This window comes from Denticeps clupeoides, chromosome 11 (genome assembly GCF_900700375.1).
Source record: "Denticeps clupeoides chromosome 11, fDenClu1.1, whole genome shotgun sequence".
NCBI classification, from domain to species: Eukaryota; Metazoa; Chordata; class Actinopteri; order Clupeiformes; family Denticipitidae; genus Denticeps; species Denticeps clupeoides.
This window is the reverse complement of record NC_041717.1, coordinates 10,668,824-10,691,272: the sequence shown is the minus strand read 5'-3', so window position 1 is coordinate 10,691,272 and position 22,449 is coordinate 10,668,824. Positions and strand designations below refer to the sequence as shown.

Genomic DNA, 22,449 nt, shown 5'->3' with positions numbered 1-22,449 from the left:
TGCAAGAACAAAAACAACACAATACATACAGTGATCCACACTTATTTCAGAAAGCAAAAGCACTGTTCTTCTGCCCTTCAAGTGACCTCGATCCTTTCAGCAGCTCCACTCTGAATGGAAAGTGGAAAATTCTTTCTGCTACATCACGGAGTAACAGGTCTGCATTGTGCTTCAATTCCTGATCACCCATTATTACTCGCCTTGATGAAACAGTGCATTTAAATTCAAGCTCTGTACCCTACAGTGTTTGTAATGAGATTATACTTCATATACTTTATATGTGTTCATAAAACCGCTGGAGTCAATCCCAGGCTGTTGGGTGCAAGGGTGGCCAATTATTAGATTACCATGTGAAAATGGAATTAAATTATATGGAGCTATTCTCGCCAAACAGACAACCTTTTACATGAATATTACATAACTGTTTTTATTTTTTGGCTATTGTGAATAATTATTATTTTCATTATTTTTAATGTAATTTAATAATTAAGTATTTACATTATACCAAACAGTGCTATTTTATTAATTATCTGGATCATGTGGCTTTTTGTGCTTTGCCCTTACTGTAGATTCAGTGTAAAGACTGCAGTTTCATTGCTCCATTCTACCTCCCCCCTGTTCCCCAGTGAAGAACTGCTGGGGTTTGGTAAGACATCGGCCTCTTCACTCTAAGCAGATTGAACTACAGAGAATCGGATTACAAAGACTCTCAGGTCCTTGTCTAATGCTTTCCACAGTGGATTGACCGCCCTGCTCCTCTGATCGTCTGACACACTTGCCTGATAAGATGGCATGACGATGAACACAGAGACTGGTAATATACATATTATATGTCAACATTTTTTATTCCTTAGATTGATCAACAGGCCCATAGCCCTTTACATCTACTACAGACTTACACCTCACATATTTATTTAATGTGGTATACAACAGAAATAACACAGTATACAGGATGACACAGAGGTAGGTATTTGTTAGTTTAACCCCCAGAATCTTATGGTTCATAAAGGTTCTGCAGACTGGTACTAGTAATTAAACAGTGTCTTAAAGACCATAGCCAGCATTCATTGCTTGATTCATTGGCTGTTCTGAGCATAGGACACTGGGGTAGGGAACTTGCTCCCTTCCTAAATCAGGTCTGAGTTTTTGTGTTGACTTAATCAGATTAGCACCATTATGTCTCGCTGCAGTCACGTGGTCATCATTCTGGGAAATAGAAGAGGATTTCAGTAAACAGCAACTGATTGTCGGGGTCATAGAGTGGCTTTCTTTTCCCAATCAGTCTGTGGCTGAATCAAATATTGTTTTATACTACTGTTCTATATTACTGTTCGCCATATTCAAACTGAGTTTGTAAATATGTTGAAGTTTGTCACTAAGCCTCTGAATGAGCTAAAACTCACAGAAGACATGCCAGGGGGGTACAGGTTAATATAAATGTAATTGCCGGATATTAGGGAAGGTCAGCAAGGAATTAACACCCCTATCAAAAAAAAATTATGAGGATTGTTTTCTTCAGTTATGTGTGTGTCTGTGGATGTGTGTCTGTGTGTAAAGTGTGATATAAAACATTCCTCGGCCGTTCAACTAAGTCCTGTTTTCAGCAGTTTGGAAATGTGGGCAGTCTTGTGGCTCTTGGCACTCTGTGAATCCCTAAACTCGACGAATGACCATTCATCTCCAGTTTTTGGACTCCCTCGCCCATGCCCTAATTTAAACTCACGCTGACCCTGTCAGGTCACGCAACTGAACCACTGTGGTGCCAATGACTCAAAACAGAAATTTGTCTGTCATCTAGAAACTAGAAAAGTGTAATTTTTCCTCTTCCCCCACACTGCCTCACAGTGAGCAGGTTCATGCCTGATTACTTTCTTTATATAACAATGCTGGATGGGTTACAACTCTGTATTACATAAAATTATTAAAATACAGGTGGCTGCTGGTCAGCATTGCTCCTTGTGCTCCTCCCTCTCCTGTGGGAGTCCTAAAGCTGACAGACGCACCCAATTAGCCTATTAGTGCCGCTCCTTTCCTGCTCACGCAGTTTCCAAATCGGTCACATGCAGTCAATTTTTCAAGGAAGTTATATAATGCCAAATGTGACGCCCAGGTGAGACAGGGACAGAACAAAGTCAGTAGGAAGGAAGGAGGGCTTTTGCAGTGATTTCCATACAATGTGACAGTAAGTGACACTTCGGGATATCTGATCATCACTGCTCCCATGGCCTTAGGAGCAGTGCGGACAAGGTGTGAGTTCAACCTTCCTGCTCACGTCCTCTTTGTTTGCCCACATGGCCCTGAGATTATGAGGGATTAATTTTTGAAACCTAGACAGAGACACAGAAGGCTGTGTCTCATACTGCTGTATGGAATGGATATGAAGCTCATGTTGGACAGCGCGGACAGATAATCCGGGTCGTCTGTCTATTTTATTTATATGTTTTTAACAAAACGTCCCTCAACTTATTTTCAGATCATTAAGCACCAGTTAAAAATCTGCTTAAAGATTCCAATAGAGACTTGATCATTCTGACACAGGAATGTGCAGCAGTCTTCGGCCACCGAGGTTGGTTCCGTGGTGCTGGGTGAATGGAGGATACCTGTCTTTGTGTCATGGGTTCGTGCCAAGCATTTAATTAAACTCTTGTCATTCCAATCCCAGCAGGCTGCGGCTAAGCCGGGATGGGGTCTGACGGGTTGTGCGGCTGCTGGACGGCCCCGGAGAGCCGTGAGGTGTTAGGAGGCGGTGGGGGGATAAGCTGCGTATTCAGAAAAGGACCTAGCAAGTCACTAAGACCCATGTCTGCCAACCCACACCCAGACACATTTTTTTTATCAGATACAAGATTTTGCATAAACTGAAGTGTCATGTGTGAGTTTTTCACGTCTCACATCCTTGCTCTTTGTTAATATTTTGTGTAGGTCCACAGAATTTAAATATTTTAAAGGATAAGCATGTCAGAACAGTCAGAAATAATATTTATATACTGTATGTACTGAGTTTTTTTCCATTTGTGCAAAATAAATTATTCCACAATACCTTTGATCCAGAATGTCAATGTGAAAGCCTGAAAGAGAAAGAAGAAAGACATGGAGGATAAAGTATTAAATATGATAAATCTAAATAAGAGAAATGAAGAGACCAGCAAAGGGGGAGGAGCCATGTACATCTTAAACAAAAAACAGAAGAAAGAAGATAAAGATAAAAAGGGTCTGAAAGTGAATGAATGAACAAGAAAGCAACAGATGTACTGTAGAATGACGTTGTCAGGGAGACTGAAACCTCCCCTCATTTTCTAGCCTCCCGCCTCCTCTGTGATTGTTCTACCCCCAGAGGATCAGAGAGCCCTAGTCTACTCACACTGTCTCAGCATGAAGTGTCTGTGCCCCACCACCACCACCACCAGCACCATCTTGCTCCACTGAGAAGGACCAGGCAGCCCAGGATGCTGAAGAAGGACCCTGTGGAATGACTGCTGTTCAATACAAGGGGCTCTCAGGTCACTTTCTGGGCCATGGATCTTGGGCAAACATTGTCAAAGTACCACAGAACTTTGCTCCTGACGATGATGATGTTCAAATGGGGTATGCCTTCATTTTTATGCATGCAATAGTATGTGTTTGTAGTATAACATGAATGACAGTTACCTGAATACTGCAATAGTTTTATATTACTGCAATGCTCATTATACTAAATACTTTGCTAAGGAAGCTAAGGAGCTGACCGCATGCACGTTTGTTGCTCTTTACAAAGAAAAAAGATATGTATGCATAGTGCATGCTTGTGTTGAAGCTAAACGTGGGTGTTCCAAGTGTAACCAAGCACTCCGAGGCGTTTGGGCACACGAGGTTGGAGCAGAAGGCTTGCTTTGAGACCTTTCAGACCCCGCCATGTGTGAAAGAGTGTGGCAGCACGGGATGGACGCGCTGCTGTAATTGGGTATTAGGGGATGGTGGTGGACAAGTGTGGCCAGCTGGCAGTCAGGTTGTTTGGAGTGGCTGGTAAGCAGAAAATCTCTAAGCTATAGAAACGTCTCAGTGCCTTTCACACCGACTCTTTGATTGTGGACAATAGTGTCTTCTGAGCAGGACCATGCAAATTTTTTTCTCTCTTTTTTAAAAGATAAGCAAAGATTAATAGTAAAAAACTTACATTTTTATGTTGTTCTCACATATTGTAATGCATAAAAATAATATGCTAAAATCTTGATGGACATGCGGTACTGTACTATTGCTTATGATTGTTATTAAAATAGATTTTAATATGCATGACTGGGGAAATATATGGTATTACCGGTGGGCTCCACCCTAATAAAGCTCTGACCTATTTTTTCCTGGGGTGGGAGAGAGCTTTGTGTGGGCACATGGCAGGCTACATGGCGGGCTCCATACAGGGGGGCATAGTTTATCATTGCCATGGTAACAAGCCAAACGCCTGGCCATGCTGCTCTTTGTTGTGGCTCTGAGCAGGATGGCAAAAGGCTTCTCATTTTTCATTTTCAGGTTTCTGTAACCAACATTCATGGCAAGGCTCTTGAACCTTCAATGGTTTCTTTCTGAACAACAAAAATACAAAAAATGACAATATTAATGATCATAAGTTAATTAACATTTCAGTATGACATGATAAACATCACCAAATTATGCTTATATTTCATATTCATGATAAGAACAAGTGCAGAGGTGCTCTTTATAGAACCCTGTTTTTAATTATGCTGATTAATTATGCTGTCACAATAAATAATAATGTGTTTCAATTTACCACCATGCTGAATAAAATTGTATGAACCACTGTTGATTTTGCTAGTGATCAGCCAGACCAGTGGCTGAAATGCTGGTCACCAGTAAAACTCACTTTTAACTCATTTTAAACAGTTTTATTTGTCATATTTATTTGTCACCATTAAGGGGGTAGTCTAGTGTGTAAGACACTCGTCTATGACCAGATGACCACAAAGTCACAGGTTCAAACCCCACTTACTACCATTGTGTCCCTGTGCAAGACACTTAACCCTGAGTGTCTCCAGAGGGACTGTCCAGAAGTCCAGATGCATGTTCCAGTCAGTATTTAAATGCAAGCAGGTGCAGTTTGTGTGTGAGTTGTGTAGTGTGGGTGTGCTGTTGTTGCAGTTATTTTGCACCAAATATAATCCATAATACAACAAACGAGTATTCTAAATACAAAGCAGTGTTTTCAGCAGTGTTATTAGTAACATTAAAACGTCTGCTTAGATGTAGAAAGTTGCGCTGTGTAAACTGTGTAGTAAGTCAGGGAAAGTGTAAACCTGTAGATCGTAAAACTGATTTTTGTTGCTTTTGAGCTTGAATCACGGCTTGTCTGCTCACACACACTACAGCATCGAATTGTACACATCTATGATCTATGAACTGCTGCACACAAATGCTGACAACACAACAGAAGAATGTGTTGGCCTGACTGCCTCACCTTCAGAGTCTGGATGATATCAGACTGGAGATGTTGAGCTGTGTAAAAATAATACCTCATTTTACAGAAAACACCAGCGACTGATAACAAAAACTCAGTGTTGTCTGAAAACTTAATACATGGATATGTATTCAATGTATTGTTACAGTAGATAAAAAGCAATGTATTCAGAATACTTGGTTCTGGGTTGTAATTTTTCAATTATCCGAGACAAAGGATCAGAGTCTTCAAGTTTTTACTAACCAGCTCTATGACCTCAATTTGATCAAACCAAATTGATCAATTAATGACAAACAGATTGCATGAAGTATATTCTCAAAAATCACAGAAACCTAAGAAGATTAAAACATTTTATGAAAAGGGTAATTAATTAAAGGTAAAATAATAAACAACATCTACCACTGCTACCACTACTTTTACCACAACTAATATTTTTTTGGTGTTCCACTAGACAAAGAGGATGCATTATAGACTGTGAACCAATTATTTAAAACAAATACAAAATATCAAAAAGCATGTATTTTTTTTGATGCAGCAGTAAATACCTTACATTTTTCTACTTTATGAATTCATATTGAATTAATTTTGTCTTGGTACGTGTTATGTCATATCCAACTGCAGTAAAAGTGTGCTTTTCATGATTCTTTGCTTTAAGAGGCTGAGGCTCATCTCTTACTTTCGGTGACCATTTTAGGCCTCCTGGTTTGTAATCCTTTCATTTTTTTCAAGTTAAGTGGTTCTTGTAATCTGAGGTTAAAGGCTAAAGGGTTTTGTCACAAGGACAAACAGAGTTAACAACAGGCAAGATTTGGTCCCCTTAATTCCAGAATGGAGTGATCTTCAACTTGGATTCACTCAGATGTTACACATTAATGTATTCTGAGAAAAACCTCAAGATTGACTGACAATGTAAAAGAATGGTGTTATTCAGTCATGATATGACTTGCAATAAAATTGAAGAACTGGGGTGATGAGGACCAGTTTCACAAGAATAGTGAATAGTTTACATACAGTTTGGGAACACACTTTGACAAGAGGTGACATAAATAAGTAAAAAACAGTTCAGCAATTAAGACAGAGGCCTTCACACTGTGAATGAATTCGGTGTAAAATGTGAATTATAAAGGTTTGTGCATGGTTTAAATGATTAACAACATCAACATTTATTTCTTATATAGCCCATAATCACACACAGTATGTCTCAATGGGTTTTGACAGGCCCTACAGTTGACCCTTCTGCACACAACGAAAAACTCCACACAAAAAAACTCTAGGAGAGAGAAAAAAGAAAGGAAGAAATGTTGGGAAGGAGTGATACAGAGAGGGACCTCTTCCAGGGTAGAGTGAGCCAGCAATTGGTGTCAGTGCAGGGCTGGTGATGATTTGTCCAAGAAAAGAAAAAAAGTCCAAAAGATGTAGTGGTGGAAAAGTCTAGTATACCGCATACAAAGTTTAGTGTACAGCGTCTGTCCATGTTTGGAGGTACTGGACAGTGTAGAGTAGGTTTTAGTCCAGTGTCATGTTCATTATGATGCAACTGGGCTATTTGAAGATCCCCAAAGCTTTAGTTGTTATGGTGGTGGTGGCTGTGGTGAACCTCTGGTACGTTTCAGAGTTGTCTCGTCAGCAGTTCATTGCTAGGGACTAGGATCCCTCTGATGGTCTCTTCATTGGACTCTGGAGGTCGTCTGGGCACTTCAATTGGGCACTGGGCAATTCAGTGCCTCAGAGAGAACAAAGAGAAGCAGAACAAGCAAATGCTGGCATTGCACAACTGTTACAGAAATACGTATAATGGTGGTGGTATTAGTGTAATAGTGGCCCGGTACCCTAACCAGGACAGCCTAACTAAGGTGAATTGAACACTGCCTGTGCTTGACTTTGTAATAAAGTGGATTTAATTATTGACACTGTGTCAATTAACAGATGGCCAGAGTGTACAGATATGTTTTAGTTTATATTTAAACACTGAGACTGTGTCTGAGTCCCAAACACTGACAGGCTAGTCATACCACAACTGAGATTAATAAGAGAAGGATCTGGTCCCAGCTGTGACCTCCTTTAATTTGGGTACTCGTAGTGACCCCGCACTCTTCGAAAGCAGGGGACGTGTAGAATCGTAAATAATTAAATGTTCACTCAGGTATTGTGGGGTGAGACCAGGTACTGTGGGCATCTATAAAGTCATATATTGATTGATATCCATGATAGTAACACTGATAACATAAGTGGAATGATATTTTTAACAATATTCCAGCTCAGTAAAACCTAACTGAAGTGGATTTACAATAGTTATGCTCATTAATGTAATATATAACTGTGCATTCTAGTGTCATGAACCCATTATGTCCCAGGTGCAACAGGTAGTGCCACTGAGGTGCCACTGAGCAAAGCACCGTCCCCACATACTGCATACTGCTGTGCTGTGGTGTGTCAGATGTGACAACTAAACACTTTCACTTCACTTTCACTTACAGACCACCTGAGATATTTAATCTAAGTGGGATTTTGGATGTCTTGTTTGTTTAAAATATTTTGCCCTTTTATCATTGTATGTGGCCCAAATGTGCATGTCATTTTGTGCAAAACTATAGTTTAATTATAGATTATTACTGGACGTGAATTCCCATAAATTTGGTCAACAATAGTGAATCAACCATCTGCAAAAATCCAAAACAAACAAAGGCAAATGCCTACCTTCAGGTGTCTTAACACCTCTCTCAGGTCTCATCCAGATGAATCGGGATTAGAGGATGTGTCATGTACAGTAAATCACTGCCCTGATGACACACTTTACTCAGTTCATTGGAGAGCTATACAGAATATTGAACATGAACCTGAACGCCTGCCACATATTGACCATTCTCTTGGGTAAGGCTTTTAGAAGACCCTCTCTTTCATGCCATATTACTTATTCTTTGGTTTTTCAATTTGGCAGGGTCGAGGCAATAACTGAGTTGATTTGGATTTAATATAATAGGATATAAGTCAGTTTGGCAGCATCTCTATCACAAAGAAGGAGGTGCACCTTTGCAGTTGTGAATAGTAGTCTGACACAGCTAGTAGTAAGACGTGGTCAGTGTAAGTGACTGTTGCCATTGATGGAGCATCTGGTGTACGTAGTTAAGTAAGTGAATATAAGACGGTTACCTCCTTAAGACCATATGCAGGTTTAGGGTTAAGATAGGGTCAAGCTTTTATCCATCTTTCACAAGATTGACTACTTTTTTTTTTAGGATAGACATCTTCTTGGGATGTGTCAAAAGTGTTCTAATTCTAAATTGTAATGTTAGTTTTATTTAAAAAAATAAAAAAATAACTTCTCATTCAATAAATTCTCATAGTTGAGAAATCTAAAATCTTTCCACCTGCCCCTTCAGGCTTAGTTGTGGCTTATCTCTGTGTGGCTGATTAACAGATATGAGGTTGGGATTATTCTGAATACTCTACACAAAAAGGATTTATTATCTGTTTTATTTAAAGCAAAAAAAGACATTTAAGAGTCTTGGCTCAAAACAGAGTGACTGATTATCTGTAACAGCCCCGCATGCTTAATATTCAGTAGATTCGCTTTGCTGCCACAGCAGCCGTAACACCTCAATTCATGGACACTTCTAGACCTTATGCTGTGGTATCTAGGTATCAAGCAGCCAGTAGCAGTCGTGTAAGTTGTGAGATAGATCCATGGATCGGACTTGTTTTTCCAGCACATCCTACAAGTTGGATTGGATTTCAATCTGGAGGCCAAGTCTGCACCTCAGAGTTGTTTAGGTCTTCCTCAAACCCATCTATAACCATTCTTGCAGTGTGGCAGGACATATTATCCTCTACCATAGTGCATCCCAGTTGCAGGAAAACAGATCAATCACATTTGGCCATCCACATAATGCAAAATCAAACAGGATTTATCAGTCCAGGTCACCTTCTTCCATTGCCCCATGGTCCAGATCTGATGTAGGAGCTTTAGCAGAGGACATGAGTCAGCATGGGAACCCTGACCACTCCGCAACTATGCACATGCATATGAAGTGAAAGTCATTGTGAAACACAGCACAGCACATGGTGACACAATGAAATGTGTCCCTCAGCATTTAACCTATCACAGTGGGCAGCCATGAAAGGGATGGTACTTTGTATTTTGGCAGTTCGAGACTCAAACCGGCAACCTTCTGTTTACGGGTCCGTTTCCTTACCCGCTAGGCCACCACTCCAATATAGAAAATATTGAGCTACCGTAGCTCTTCTTTCGAATCAGACAGCACAGGCCAGTTGCCAGTTCACTGGTTGGCCCTACTTTGGTAGGTCCTGACCACTGGAACCCCACAAGAAATGCTAGTCCTTGTCAAAGTCTCTCAAATCTTTACACTTGCCCATTTTAACCGTTTTCAATGCCAACAACAAGTACAAAATGCTCATTTGCTGCTTAATATATTTCACACACTGACCATGATGACAATGTGTCTTTTTTATATCTTTTTGTCTTACAGGAATCCTGTGTACAGTGTCAGCTGAGAAGTGCTTGTCTACCCCTTGTCAAAATGGAGGTAGCTGCATTGACACCATGGGCGATTATGTCTGCCTCTGCCCTACCGACCCAGTGAGGTATGTGGGCAAGAACTGCACCGAGCTCTTCGACGCCTGTGCTTATGCCAAGTGCCCCAACTGTGTCACCACCTTGGGTAGTGAGGAGTACGAGTGCACTTGCCCCCAGGGCTTCGCGGGGCCCGACTGTGAGGAGGACATAGACGAGTGTGACAGCAACCCCTGTATGGGAGTCAGGACCTACTGTGTGCATGGAGTGAACAGCTACACCTGCTATTGTCCCAGTGGCTTTGGGGGCGAGAACTGCCAGGAGCATGTGAGGCACTGCGGAGACGACCCGTGCTTCAATGGTGCCACCTGCGAGTGGGCGGGCCATGGGTATCAGTGCCTGTGTCCCCCTGGCTACCAGGGCAACCACTGCGAAGAGGACATTGACGAGTGTCTGTCAATGCCCTGCAGGAATGGGGCCATCTGTCGCGATGGCATGGGGCTGTATGAGTGCTATTGTGTGCCCGGTTTCCAGGGCTACAACTGCGAGATTGACATCAACGAGTGTGCGTCCTTACCGTGCGAGAACAACGCCACCTGCATTAATGGCAAAGACAAATACGTGTGCCAGTGTCCACGGGGTTTTAAAGGTAAGGTGCCTCACTCATTAAATAAAAAGAGTGATTAGAAATAGAAATGTAGACAAAAGCAACATGATTAAATTATGCTACTTCATAAAACGAGTTAAGCGGGTGTTACATATCGCATGTGCATGTATATAAAATAATAAACAGTGAGAAATTTGCTATTGGCATAACTGAGTTGTCCCAGGTTGGCTGTTTTGCTTTTGGAAGGAATGCTTACTTCTACAAAAGTAGAATCTTTTTTTAATCTAGTTATTCCGAGAACAATTTTCCCTTGAGATCTCAACATGACCATTGCTGCTTTCAGTAATTGTTGTTATGTTAAGGTGATCTTAGTTTCTTTAAAATAATAGTTTGTTTGAACTGATTTACTGTTTGACTTAACGTTTTACACGATGCAGCAAATTTACTGTAATCAGGGACGGATTACATATTTTCATATTTGGGTCTGTCACTAAGAAGTCTTAATGTCACATCTCTGTCTTCCGACTTCATGAAATTGAAGATAGCAATCTTGAGATTACAAGATGTCTTTCTGATGAATGTCTGCACTTCTCGATGGTTATTGATAATTTTGAGAGTAGGAGATTAACGCTTATATAATATAATATAATATAATATAATAACATTTGGGCCAGTGGTGGCCTAGTGGTTAAGGAAGCGGAGGGTTGCCGGTTCAGAGGGTTGCCGGTTCAAATCCCGAGCCGCCATGTGCCACTGAGGTGCCACTGAGCAAAGCACCGTCCCCACACACTGCTCCCCGGGCGCCTGTCATGGCTGCCCACTGCTCACCAAGGGTGATGGTTAAAAGCAGAGGACACATTTCATTGTGTCACCGTGTGCTGTGCTGCTGTGTATCACATGTGACAATCACTTCACTTTCATTATTTCAATGCTTTAATACATGATTATGTGTACTCTTCAGTAAATCTATATATTTTTTAAATGTTCAACATATTTCCTAGCTTGTCTAATGATTTGATTGTGTTTAAGGCGTGAACTGTGAACTGGAGATAGACGAGTGTGAAGCTGAGCCGTGTCAGAATGGAGCCGCCTGCTACGACTATGTGGGACTGTATGTCTGTGAGTGTATGGCGGGTTACGAGGGCATCAACTGTGAGGTGGACATCGATGAGTGTGCTAGTGCCCCCTGCCTCCACCATGGGATCTGCCTTGATCTGCCAAATAGGTATGTCAAACTTTGAAAACACAAATAACCAATCAGAAAAAGGAAATCAGAAGAACAGAGAACAAAGATGATGTCTGGGAAAGAGAAATTTTTAACCAAATCCTGACTCACCATTCTCATCATATTATTGAACTGTCCACATACTTCACATTCTTTTACAATGAACCCGTTGGGGGGGCATTTGTCTGGCAAGGTTTGAGAGAAGGTTCACCACCATAGTTATTATGAGCGATCCCCTTCATCACTTTATAGGAAGCTAATTGAAATACATGGACACTCAACATGTCAGCTCTGGATTATTACTGGAGGCAATTGCAAAACCTTTAGCGTACATGGTTCCTTGCCATTTCAGATGTCCTGCCAACTTTTTTATGATCCTAAGATTTCCTAAGATCTATGATTACTCAAGGTTTTTTTCTTTTATGTACCACTGTTGATCAGGACTGAATAAAACTGTGAAACTGCTGCTCAAAAAAGTCAAGTACTTTTCAAGCACTACATTAATAGGTTTTTCATTATCATCAAGAATTGTTTAAGATATAGGTGTATTGAAATGGGGGAATCTGTCTGGACTTCTCAGGTTTGAGTGTGACTGCAGCGGCACGGGGTTTGCTGGTGACGTATGTGAGGAGGACATCCTTGAGTGTGCATCCCTGCCATGCCATAATAATGCGACCTGTGTGGAGGGCATCAACCAATACTCCTGCCTCTGCTGGCCAGGTATTAAAAAGTAACCCTAACTCATCTACAGCCTGTCCCAATTACCCAGGGCAATTTTGAATTGACAGAGGAGTCAATTTATTAAGAGTACATTTCTAATTGCTGTAACAATTCTTATGTAGAATTGAAAGGACAGTGACACGATCACTGTGATATGACACAGTAGTACAACCTGTTGAAGATGTTGAATTGTGTTGAATAATGATGCCACACTTCCCTCTAGTGTACAGATTGTGTATTACACTCCAACAAAATAATGAATCACACTGGCCACTCTGCAGTGTAATGATCTATATGCAAATATATCAGCAGGTTACACATGGCAATTAATTCTAATTCTTTTAAAGATATACTTTTTTCTTTTTGGATTTTTGACTTTTCTTTTGGATTTGACTCTTAATGTGTATTAATTATGTGGATAGACTGACATTTCTAGGTTTTGCTGGTCCATACAATGTTTTTACCATTTGTTATTTCTTCAACTCATTACCCCATTGATCATCTAGTTTTTGCGAATTGGTGAGCAATTAAAAAAATAATTGGTTAAAAAATTATCTGTGATGCCTGACTTAGGACTGATCCAACTAAATGTAAGACACACTGAACTTGTTGTAAAAAGTGTTTGTATGGCAGGCTATGAGGGTGAAAACTGCCAGGTTGATGTAGATGAATGTCAGCTGCAGCCATGTGAGAATGGTGGACAGTGTTTCCAGCGCTCAGACGAGAGACACTACGGTGTCCTGCCAGAGCTGGACAGTGAGTTCATCTACGCAAATGCAGCAGGATTTCTCTGTCACTGCCTGCCGGGGTTCACAGGTTAGAACGACCGCCTTGTTCACATTCAGTTCATGAGAAAAGCCTACATATACACCGACATGCAATTTTAAGGTAATGCAATTACTTGTTAATTATCAGATGGTGTAATATTTCTTACAGGAGAAAACTGCTCTGTGAACATAGATGACTGTGAGTCTGATCCATGTCAGAATGGTGGAGTTTGTGAGGACCTCATCAGTGCATACCAGTGTGTGTGTCATCCTGGTTTCACAGGTAAACTGAGTAATTAAATGAACATTCAACAAAAAGGGCTCTAATGAAACTAAGGAAAATTCATTAGTTCCATCTCTAATTGGAAACTAATACTGAGCAATGATTGAAAAAACTAATTTATTATGAATAAACGGGACATATTCAGTGCATAAAAGTATGTCTAACCTTTTAAAGCACTAGCCCTTTTTCTTATGTAATAGACATTCTACATGCATAGCGTGTTTGGTAAACCATACATTTTTACAAATCTTAACTTTGGCTAATATCAATCCCAGTCTGGAAACACCTTTGTCTCAGTCTGTCCCACTGGGCCATAAATCTTCTCCACTGCCATATGCCCACTGGCCTACTTCAGGGTGCCACTCATTCTCTTTGTGAAATTTACAAAACGCGGAGCAGATTATGCAAAAGCTTCTTAAGTCAAAGGAGCCAGAAGGAAACAAGAGCCTGTGGAATAGGTATGGAATAGTTTCCTTAAGGTTGGGCATAGTTGGCCATATGTCATTCAATAGCATCTCTGTTAAATGAATAAAATCACCACAACAACAGAAGTTTTGTTCCAATACGAATACTTTTAAATGATTATCAAGCTACTATTATCAAGCTAACGGAGTGTAGTCAATAAATATGGCCCAATCTGATACATCCCCCTTCCCCTTTATCCTAACTTCTACTGGTGTAATTCCAGGAAAATCGGCAACTCTATCAATCACATTAAAAAAGCATTTTTCAGTATTTCTCCATATTTCTGCAGTATGATCAACAAACATGAAATTGATAGATGACATTTTCCATGTCATTCTATCTTATTCCATTTCATGAGCACACCCCTCTGGAATCCAGCCATCAGCCCCATCCATTGCAAATATCACATCTTCAGTAACTGCTTTTTGCCATCAGCCATCTATCGAGTGCTTTCTGAAGACAAACATTCCTGGTGTCAGCGGTGACAGAAGACAGCTGTGAGGGGAGGGCACCCTCCTGTAGATTACTTGCCCAGCTTAGGCTACTTTGTGGAGGGGGAGCTGGCTGGGCTCATCGCTAATCACTCCTGCTTGTCTGGTATGGAGAGGAACGGGGAGTGTGTGTATATGTTTCTGCACATGAGGGTGGGTGAGGGAAAGAGAGGCACTTAAGAAACAAACGCAGGACGAGATGTTCCTCTCCTTTGGACTCGGTCTTCCTGCTGCGATTTGCGCTTCTGTCTGAATTCGAGACCGTGGACGATAGCTTGAGAAGAATGCCGCGGCTGGATGTCATCTGCTGTGGGTTGCTGGTGCTGGCAGGTATCGAATGGCCTTTGTTTTCCTTTGGCAGGCAGTGCAGGTCACAGGCTGGATGTGTGATGGTGTGGGAGTGTCTAAATTCTTCTAAAGAAGATTCTTCTAGAGAATTCTTCTAGAATAAACTTTACAAGATTACAGTTATTTGCTTGATTTTTGAATTTAGTGAAATGTTTTTGTTCTTGCAATATTTCTATAAATAACTGAATCATAAGTACAGTGTAATAATAAAGTTTTTTGTCCGTTGTTCCCTGATCAGTGCACTCAACCAAAACAAGTAATCATTTTCAGTTTTATGTAATTTGTATGTTTAATTGCCTCCTGTACACATAATTGTACCAATAACTACAGCATCAGTCAATACAGGTGATCTTCTAGTAATGGTTCATAACTGCCGTGTATTAATCTCCATGCAAGATTAACCCAATTATTAAGAACGCGCTGGCCCTTGCATTTGGGTCATTATGATTAGATGTTGTCAACCAATCAGAGTAGGATTCTGTGGCTCAAATGTTGCCACAGAATCCACAGAAGCCAAAATGACCTATCAGAGGTGTTTGGGGGTTGTCTATTTGTGGATGTGAGTTTGCTGCTTGGGAACTCATCACGGTGAGTCGGCAAAAATGTTCCCTCGGAGGTTGTCTGTTTTGTCCAAATCGGTCTCAAATATATTTAGGGTGGTAATGGCCTATTAACCATAAGCCCCAAAGTCATAGGTTCAAACCCCACATACTAACGTTGCATTCCTGAGTGAGACCTGAGTGTCTCCAGATGGACTGTCCCTGTAACTACTGATTGTAAGTTGCTTTGGATAAGGGTTATATATGTTATAAATACAAACAATCTCTTGTGTTTTGTTCTCATTTCTTCTGAAGGGGTGCTCTGTGACATTGACATTGACGAGTGTGAAAGCGATCCCTGTAAAAATGGCGCCACGTGTGAGGATGGTGTCCACAGCTACACCTGCCTCTGTCCGAAGGAGGCACCAGGCCGGTTGCCATGGGGTGGTCCTGACTGCAACACCCAGCTGACTGGCTGTGAGGATCACCTGTGTGACAACGGAGCCACCTGTATACCCCACCTCAGCGGAGAGCAGCATGAATACGTCTGCACGTGCCCTGCAGGTTTCCATGGGGAGTTTTGCAGCACACCCACAACTTTTTCTTTCTCCAAACCGGGTTTTGTGCTCGTTGAGCTTCCTCGCATCAACAGAACCCGCCGAGATTTGGAGGTGACTGGTCCTAATGTCCAGCTCCGCTTCAGGACTACTCTTTCCGACCTCATTCTCTTCTACCGAGGCACAGCTAACCACTTCTTGTCTTTGGAGATAGTAAATGGAGAACTTAGAGCCAGTGCACAAACAGGAGACCAGAAGCTGGAAGCTAAAATTTCCCAACCTGTCAATGATGGACTCTGGCATCAGGCCTTTGTTACCATGGAAGATAAATTGTTGCTGTCCGTAGGAAACGATGCGAACAGTAGTCACTGGGAGGAGGACAGTGGTCACAATCACCTGCTGGTCTTCCACATGGATGACCTCCAACAGGTTCTAATTGGTGGTGTCCAACCAGAGTACCTCAACAACACGGTATCTAAGAAGGGATTCATTGGATGCATGGAGGACCTGCTGATAGATTTTGCTCCCATCTTGCCTCAGAGCATTTCTCAGGACCAGGTACCAGACTTCCAGATTGGATGCAATAAGACGGAGTGGTGCCAGCCAGATCCTTGTTCCCAGCAGGGTTTCTGTGTGGATTTGTGGTCAGACTACAGGTGTCACTGCTTCAGACCTTTCCATGGCAACAGCTGTTCTGAAGGTAAAGTTCATTGAAACTATTAAGACTCAGACTATTGTAAAACTGGAGCTAATGGGTCTATACTTTCTTCCATTGCAGAGTTTCCCTCATGGACTTTCAGCCATGAACTGGACATGAGCTTTGCTTCATTTCCTATCACCCAGTCCCATGGAGGAGATTTTAATGTGTCTTTCTTCTTGCGCTCCATAAAGCCCTCAGGGCTTATCTTTCAGCTGAGGAGGAAGGAGGTGGTCTACTTCAGTGTCTACCTGCAGGACAGCAAGTTGCATGTCAATCTCCACTCATCCATCAGAAAAGGCTCGACTGACGTCTCTACTGGGGAGAAACTTTTCCACACGGTTGCAGTGAAAGACAGATTTGTGTTCTTCAATGATGAAGAAGCAGAATTTCAAACCATGTCTCCTTCCTCCATTGCTGTGGAAGCAGGAGACATGGCCTTCGTAGGAGGTCTTCCCCAACGAGAGGATCTCTCTCCTTGGGGAGGATTCTTTAAAGGCTGCCTGCAGGACATCCGTCTGGACCACAAGCAGCTTTTCATTTACCAGAACCAAAGCGTGAGAAAAACAGACCCGAGCTACCTACCAAACACGGTTTACTCCATACAGCCAAACTGTCTCTCTGATGAAATGTGCAAGGTATAATTATATTGTATATTTCACATCATAAATGGTTCATTTCATCCTGGTTAATAGAACAAGAAGTTCCAAAAATTCTGCTGAATTTGATGTTTTATACACTTCTAATCCAGAGTAATCCCTGTCAAAATGGCGGTGAATGCAGCGTTACTTGGAATGATTTCACTTGCAAGTGTCCTTTTAACTACACGGGGAGGACCTGTCAGGCACTGGTGTGGTGCAAGAGCAACCCGTGTGTAATGGGCAGCCGCTGTGTGGACCTGGCTGATGGATATGAGTGTGAGTTCTCTTCTCTTTGCTCCTGCCAATCATTCATGTAGATACGGCAGAATGTTCTGGTGACAATCACACCCCTGTGCTTTCTTCTCTCAGGTCTCACCAATGCCACATTCAGAGACAATGCCCTTCAGTTCCGGGCGAATGGCACACTGTCCAACCCGGTGACAGCAGTGACTATGGATCTACGTACTCGAGAGGAAAATGGTGTTCTACTTCGGGCAACTAATGGGAATGAACTCTTCTGCCTGGCCCTGATGAACTCTAGCCTGTTGGTAAAGCTCCGCAGTGGCAACAGTCTGGAGATTCTGGCCTTTATCAGTGAGGTGCAGCTTTCAGATGGGGACTGGCACCATGTTGAAGTCTTCATGGATGAACCGCGTGGGGATTTGTCAAGCTGGAAGCTTACCGTGGACGGACAGAAGGCTGGGCGCAGCCTAATGGCTGCCGGAAGTCTGGATATCTTCAATGACTCCACCGTGTGGCTGGCAGAGAACTTCACTGGCTGCCTGGGAGAGGTGAGGGTGGGCGGAGTCTACCTGTCGCTGCTGGAGGACGACGAGCCTCCTCAGTCAGCGCGCTTTACCAGACAGGGTGGCGTGGCGCCCCAGATGGGTTGCAGCGGTTCCCCTGTGTGCCTCTCCATGCCTTGCATGAACAATGGCACCTGCCTGGATCTCTTCCACGCCTTCAGCTGTGCCTGCGCCCCTGGCTGGGAGGGGGAGCTCTGCCAAAACGACACAGACGAATGCGCCTCCAGGCCCTGCGCGCACGGTACCTGCAGGGACATGCCGGCTGGGTATCGGTGTGACTGCGCCCAGGGCTACGGAGGGACGGACTGCCGGGAGGATGTGGACGAGTGCCGGGAGCACGCGTGCGAGAACGGGGGCTCATGCCTGGACGGTGTGGGCAGCTACAGCTGCGTGTGCCCGTCTGGATTTTCTGGTCCATTCTGCCAGTGAGTGGCAGTCCATTATTATGATGACGATGACGCATATGCGGTGCCAGGGTTTTATAACGCATCTCGTGTTTTTATGATTCAGGTGGAGTTTCCCCCCCTGGCGGTGTGAGGTGGACGTACAGTGTGCTAACGGAGGCATCTGTACGGATGGACCGTGGGGGGCTAACTGCACCTGTAAACGTGGCTTCACCGGATCCAGGTAGGACTTGCCTACTATGTTAGTTAAGTGACTCATTTGTATTTTAGGTAATCCTCCTGAGGATTCAAGCCAGGGCAGTGGTGACCTAGCGGTTAAGCAAGTGGCCCCGTAATCAGAAGGTTCGAATCCCGATCCGCCAAGGTGCCACTGAGGTGCCACTGAGCAAAGCACCGTCCCCACACACTGCTCCCCGGCCGCCTGTCATGGCTGCCCACTGCTCACTAAGGGTGATGGGTTAAATGCCGAGGACAAATTTCACTGTGTGCACTGTGTGCTGCTTTGTGTATCACAATGACAATCACTTCACTCACTTTTCTTCTCTTCAGGTGTGAGGTGGACATCGACGAGTGCGCATCTGGTCCCTGTCGGAATGGAGCCACCTGTGTGAATGACGTCAACAAGTACCGGTGTGTGTGTTCGTCTGGCTTCAGTGGAAAACACTGTGAGCTGAATGTAAGTTACTCTCAACTGTTGTCATGCTGGTCACGTGAATGTAGTCAACAGATTCCCCTCCTTTCCCTGCCCAACAGAAAGAGATGCACAAAGACCGCATGCCATGGGTGGTGGTGCTCATCCCACTGGTCTGCATTGGGGCCATCTTGGCAGGAGTGGGGCTCGTCTGCACGGTGCTTACGACTCGAAGGAAGCGCCAGTCAGAAGGCACCTACAGCCCCAGCTCCCAGGAGGTGGCGGGGGCCCGAATGGAGATGGGAAGCGTTTTGAAAGTGCCACCAGAGGAGCGGCTAATTTGAATACTGAGGTACCGCCTGGGACCTGTGCTGATTGGACCCTGGGCTTTCAGAGGAAAGAAGGAGAGTGGAAGCTGTTGTATTTGAGCTAGAATGGGCTACTTCCTCGGTTTCACGAGGGTTCGTTTGGCTGATGGGGAAGCAGCTGGACATGGACTGAAGGACAGCTTCCCTTTCCCTCCCGCTGGGTAGAATCCCCACAAGAGAGTCCCTGTCTGCCTGGAGAGATGACAGAACTCCAGATGGCCCACTGTGTTCATATGATGTCTTCAGGAAATCTGTCTCAAACTGTGACGTCCTACTGTGTAAAGAATTTTTGGTTCGTTTTTATACTGATGGTTACTTGAATGTTCGAATGCTGTTATTTCAATCATCATTTGAATGAACTTGCAAGAAACTTTTAGATCCACCTGAACAGGAGCTAATCTTTCATCGTTAACTATCTAACAACCAATACTTATCAATACTTTTATGGTTTTGAATGTCTCCTTCTCTCAACATATTGTCATCGCTGCATTATGTTAAGATTCAGATTGTCATGAAAATGGAGTCACTTCAATGTTCTCATTTCATTTTTCTCTCCTTTGGTCTCTGTCAGCATCATGCATTTCTTCGGTGTACCAGAATTATATAGGCAACGTGTGTTTTTCCAGAGACAATGAATTAATGGATGCAAAAGCACCTTGTATATATATTTTTTATTAATGAGGGGACTTTAGACAGTGCTATGAGCAGCTCATTGAAAGTGACATTTAAATAATATTCGCTACTCTTATTCAACTCTGTATAGGAATATGCTTCTTTCATGTCATGACACAACTGAAATCGCTTGTGCCTTGCTAAAAAAAATCTGTATATATTTTCAGAATTTGCTCTTGCAGGGTGTTAAAGTGAAGACAACTTTAATGCAGTCTTAACACTGGATAAATTTCTAATCACAGTCGAATGTATTTTATTTAAAAAAATAAATCATTCTAAATAATTATAAGCTAGTGCTTATGCAATTACCTCATATGCATTAGTTTAGTTCTAAATGGAAATAAAATTTCTTAGGATGCTAAATGGAATTTCTATTTTTCTGTGCTTTTTTATGTTCACAGCCTGGCTGTAAATATTTATATCCTGTCTTTAAAGATGTTTCAATTAGAATGTGCAGTGAGAATGTAACAAGGTTAAAATAGTTTGAAAATCCACTCTTAATAATGATGATGTGAATAACACTGGTATGCATGAGACCATCGCTGTAATGTGGGGGTATGAATGACTGAAGTCATTGGTTAGTATTTTCATTTCATGGAAATGAAACGGAGGAGTAAGACAACATTCCTGCCAGTTCTTCATGACCGTGTGGAGAGCAGCTGCATATTTATTCCAAATGTGCAGCCCCATTTCATGTTAGACTGTCCTAAGCACAATATGGTCTCTTGGTTTGTTCTCATTTTCAAATATTAGACCATCTAGACAGTGTAATATTAAATGCTGTAGGTGTGTTTCCATATATTTGGTCTGCTTAGTATTATTTTGGAAAAACGTTTTAGGAGGTGGTCAATTCTTTTAAAAATTCACAATTACTGAACTATGAACCAGGATGTGTTAATGCTATTTTCAACAATGTTATAACAATATAAATAAATAAAAGAATGAATTAAATGAATTTTCTTGCTCTCTAATGTTTTGTTAATGTTATTATTATACTTTATAATACTTTATATTTATTTTAATGAGGTTCTCACCTACCGGAGATCAGTTTCTTTTTTTTTTTTTTTTACTAAATGTAACAAGTGACCAATCACACGATTTTATAAGGAGAATGAAATCATGAAAGGGTACGAAAATAAGTTATATACAACACAAGTGTATGCATTTTCATTGTATTTACTTCATTTATGGAACTGTGGTGAATGTAATTGTTATGGTCAATGATTCTGAATGCTCACACAACAGTATAGATTCATTTTTACACAGTACACAAGGTCTCACTCTAACAAATCCTCAACACACAACGCTTGTACAGACTTCAACTAAACACCTATCGCACCTGTTCCCTTCCCAGAACTCCCCGTTGGTGGCTGGATATAGGGGTGCAGTAGACGAGAGGGCTGCTCTGTGTGTCTACGTGGAGTGGGGGGGTGGGTATGGGTGGGTGGCGGGGGGCTGTGGCATGTGTGACAGGCCTGACAGGCGAAGGCTGTTCCCTGGTAAGTATCATGTCAGCCATGATGGCTGCGGCTCTCTCTCTCTAATGAGGGAGATCACTGTCTCCTGCTCCCTCCGCGGTGTCAGAAATCGCCGACAAATCAGTGGGGCATCACGCCGGCCCAGAAATGATATGTTGACAAATGCAGATAGTTCACTCTTTTAATTGACACTAAGAGATGGAAATGATCCTGTTGCCAGGAGGTAGTGACGAAAACAATGTGAGCACGAAAGCTTGCATGTGTGAGAGTGAAGAACCGAGGCGAGGGGGAAAAAAGATGTAGCAAAAAAAAAAAAAAAAGATGGGCGACTGTGTGGTGTTTGCAAATGTCATTCTCGGTGTTCTCCGGTCGTCCCGTTGACGCACTGCTCCATGATTAGAGTTTGGTTTCCATGGCGCTGTCAATGCTGACAGGCTCATGGAAATAGCTTTTTGCATTCGCCGCTGAGGCGGGCCCCGGGATAACTGAAGTATTTTAACTGATCTATTTATTTGAAAGAGTGTGTGTAGCACAGAGAGCGACGTGGTGACTGTCTGTAAATGAGGAATCAGCGGAGAGGCTCGGTTTTGAGGCGCTCTGTCTCAATGCCGGTGTTGTTGCTCTGCTTCGGAAAAAAAAACGGCACACAGCCAAAGTTACAGTATTATGCTCGTTTGTTTTAATTGTTTGTGCTTCATCTCTATAAGGCCATGCTAATATCTGCTCTGTTCCCTTTTCACCACTAGGGGGAACCATGAGCCTATTTCTTTCAC

The 22,449-nt window shown here is 42.5% G+C and overlaps 1 protein-coding gene across 3 annotated transcripts; it reads left to right on the top strand.

The window, feature by feature from the left end:
* The first annotated feature begins 3,425 nt into the window (after positions 1 to 3,425).
* On the top strand, positions 3,426 to 21,153 carry crb2b (crumbs cell polarity complex component 2b). 3 transcript variants are annotated; one of them, XM_028996517.1, is made up of 14 exons: positions 8,190 to 8,317; positions 9,934 to 10,626; positions 11,614 to 11,809; positions 12,390 to 12,529; positions 13,163 to 13,345; positions 13,466 to 13,579; positions 15,738 to 16,679; positions 16,758 to 17,126; positions 17,163 to 17,314; positions 17,428 to 17,593; positions 17,687 to 18,548; positions 18,634 to 18,750; positions 19,077 to 19,203; positions 19,281 to 21,153. In XM_028996517.1, exons 1-14 carry the CDS (start codon positions 8,230 to 8,232, stop codon positions 19,500 to 19,502), a joined length of 4,371 nt encoding a protein of 1,456 aa, XP_028852350.1. In that variant the 5' UTR covers positions 8,190 to 8,229; the 3' UTR covers positions 19,503 to 21,153. The 3 variants fall into 3 exon arrangements, with proteins under 3 accessions (XP_028852349.1, XP_028852350.1, XP_028852348.1); XM_028996516.1 differs by lacking the exon at positions 8,190 to 8,317 and adding an exon at positions 3,426 to 3,585 and having other exon boundaries at positions 16,758 to 17,314; XM_028996515.1 differs by having other exon boundaries at positions 16,758 to 17,314.
* Positions 21,154 to 22,449: the final 1,296 nt, after the last annotated feature.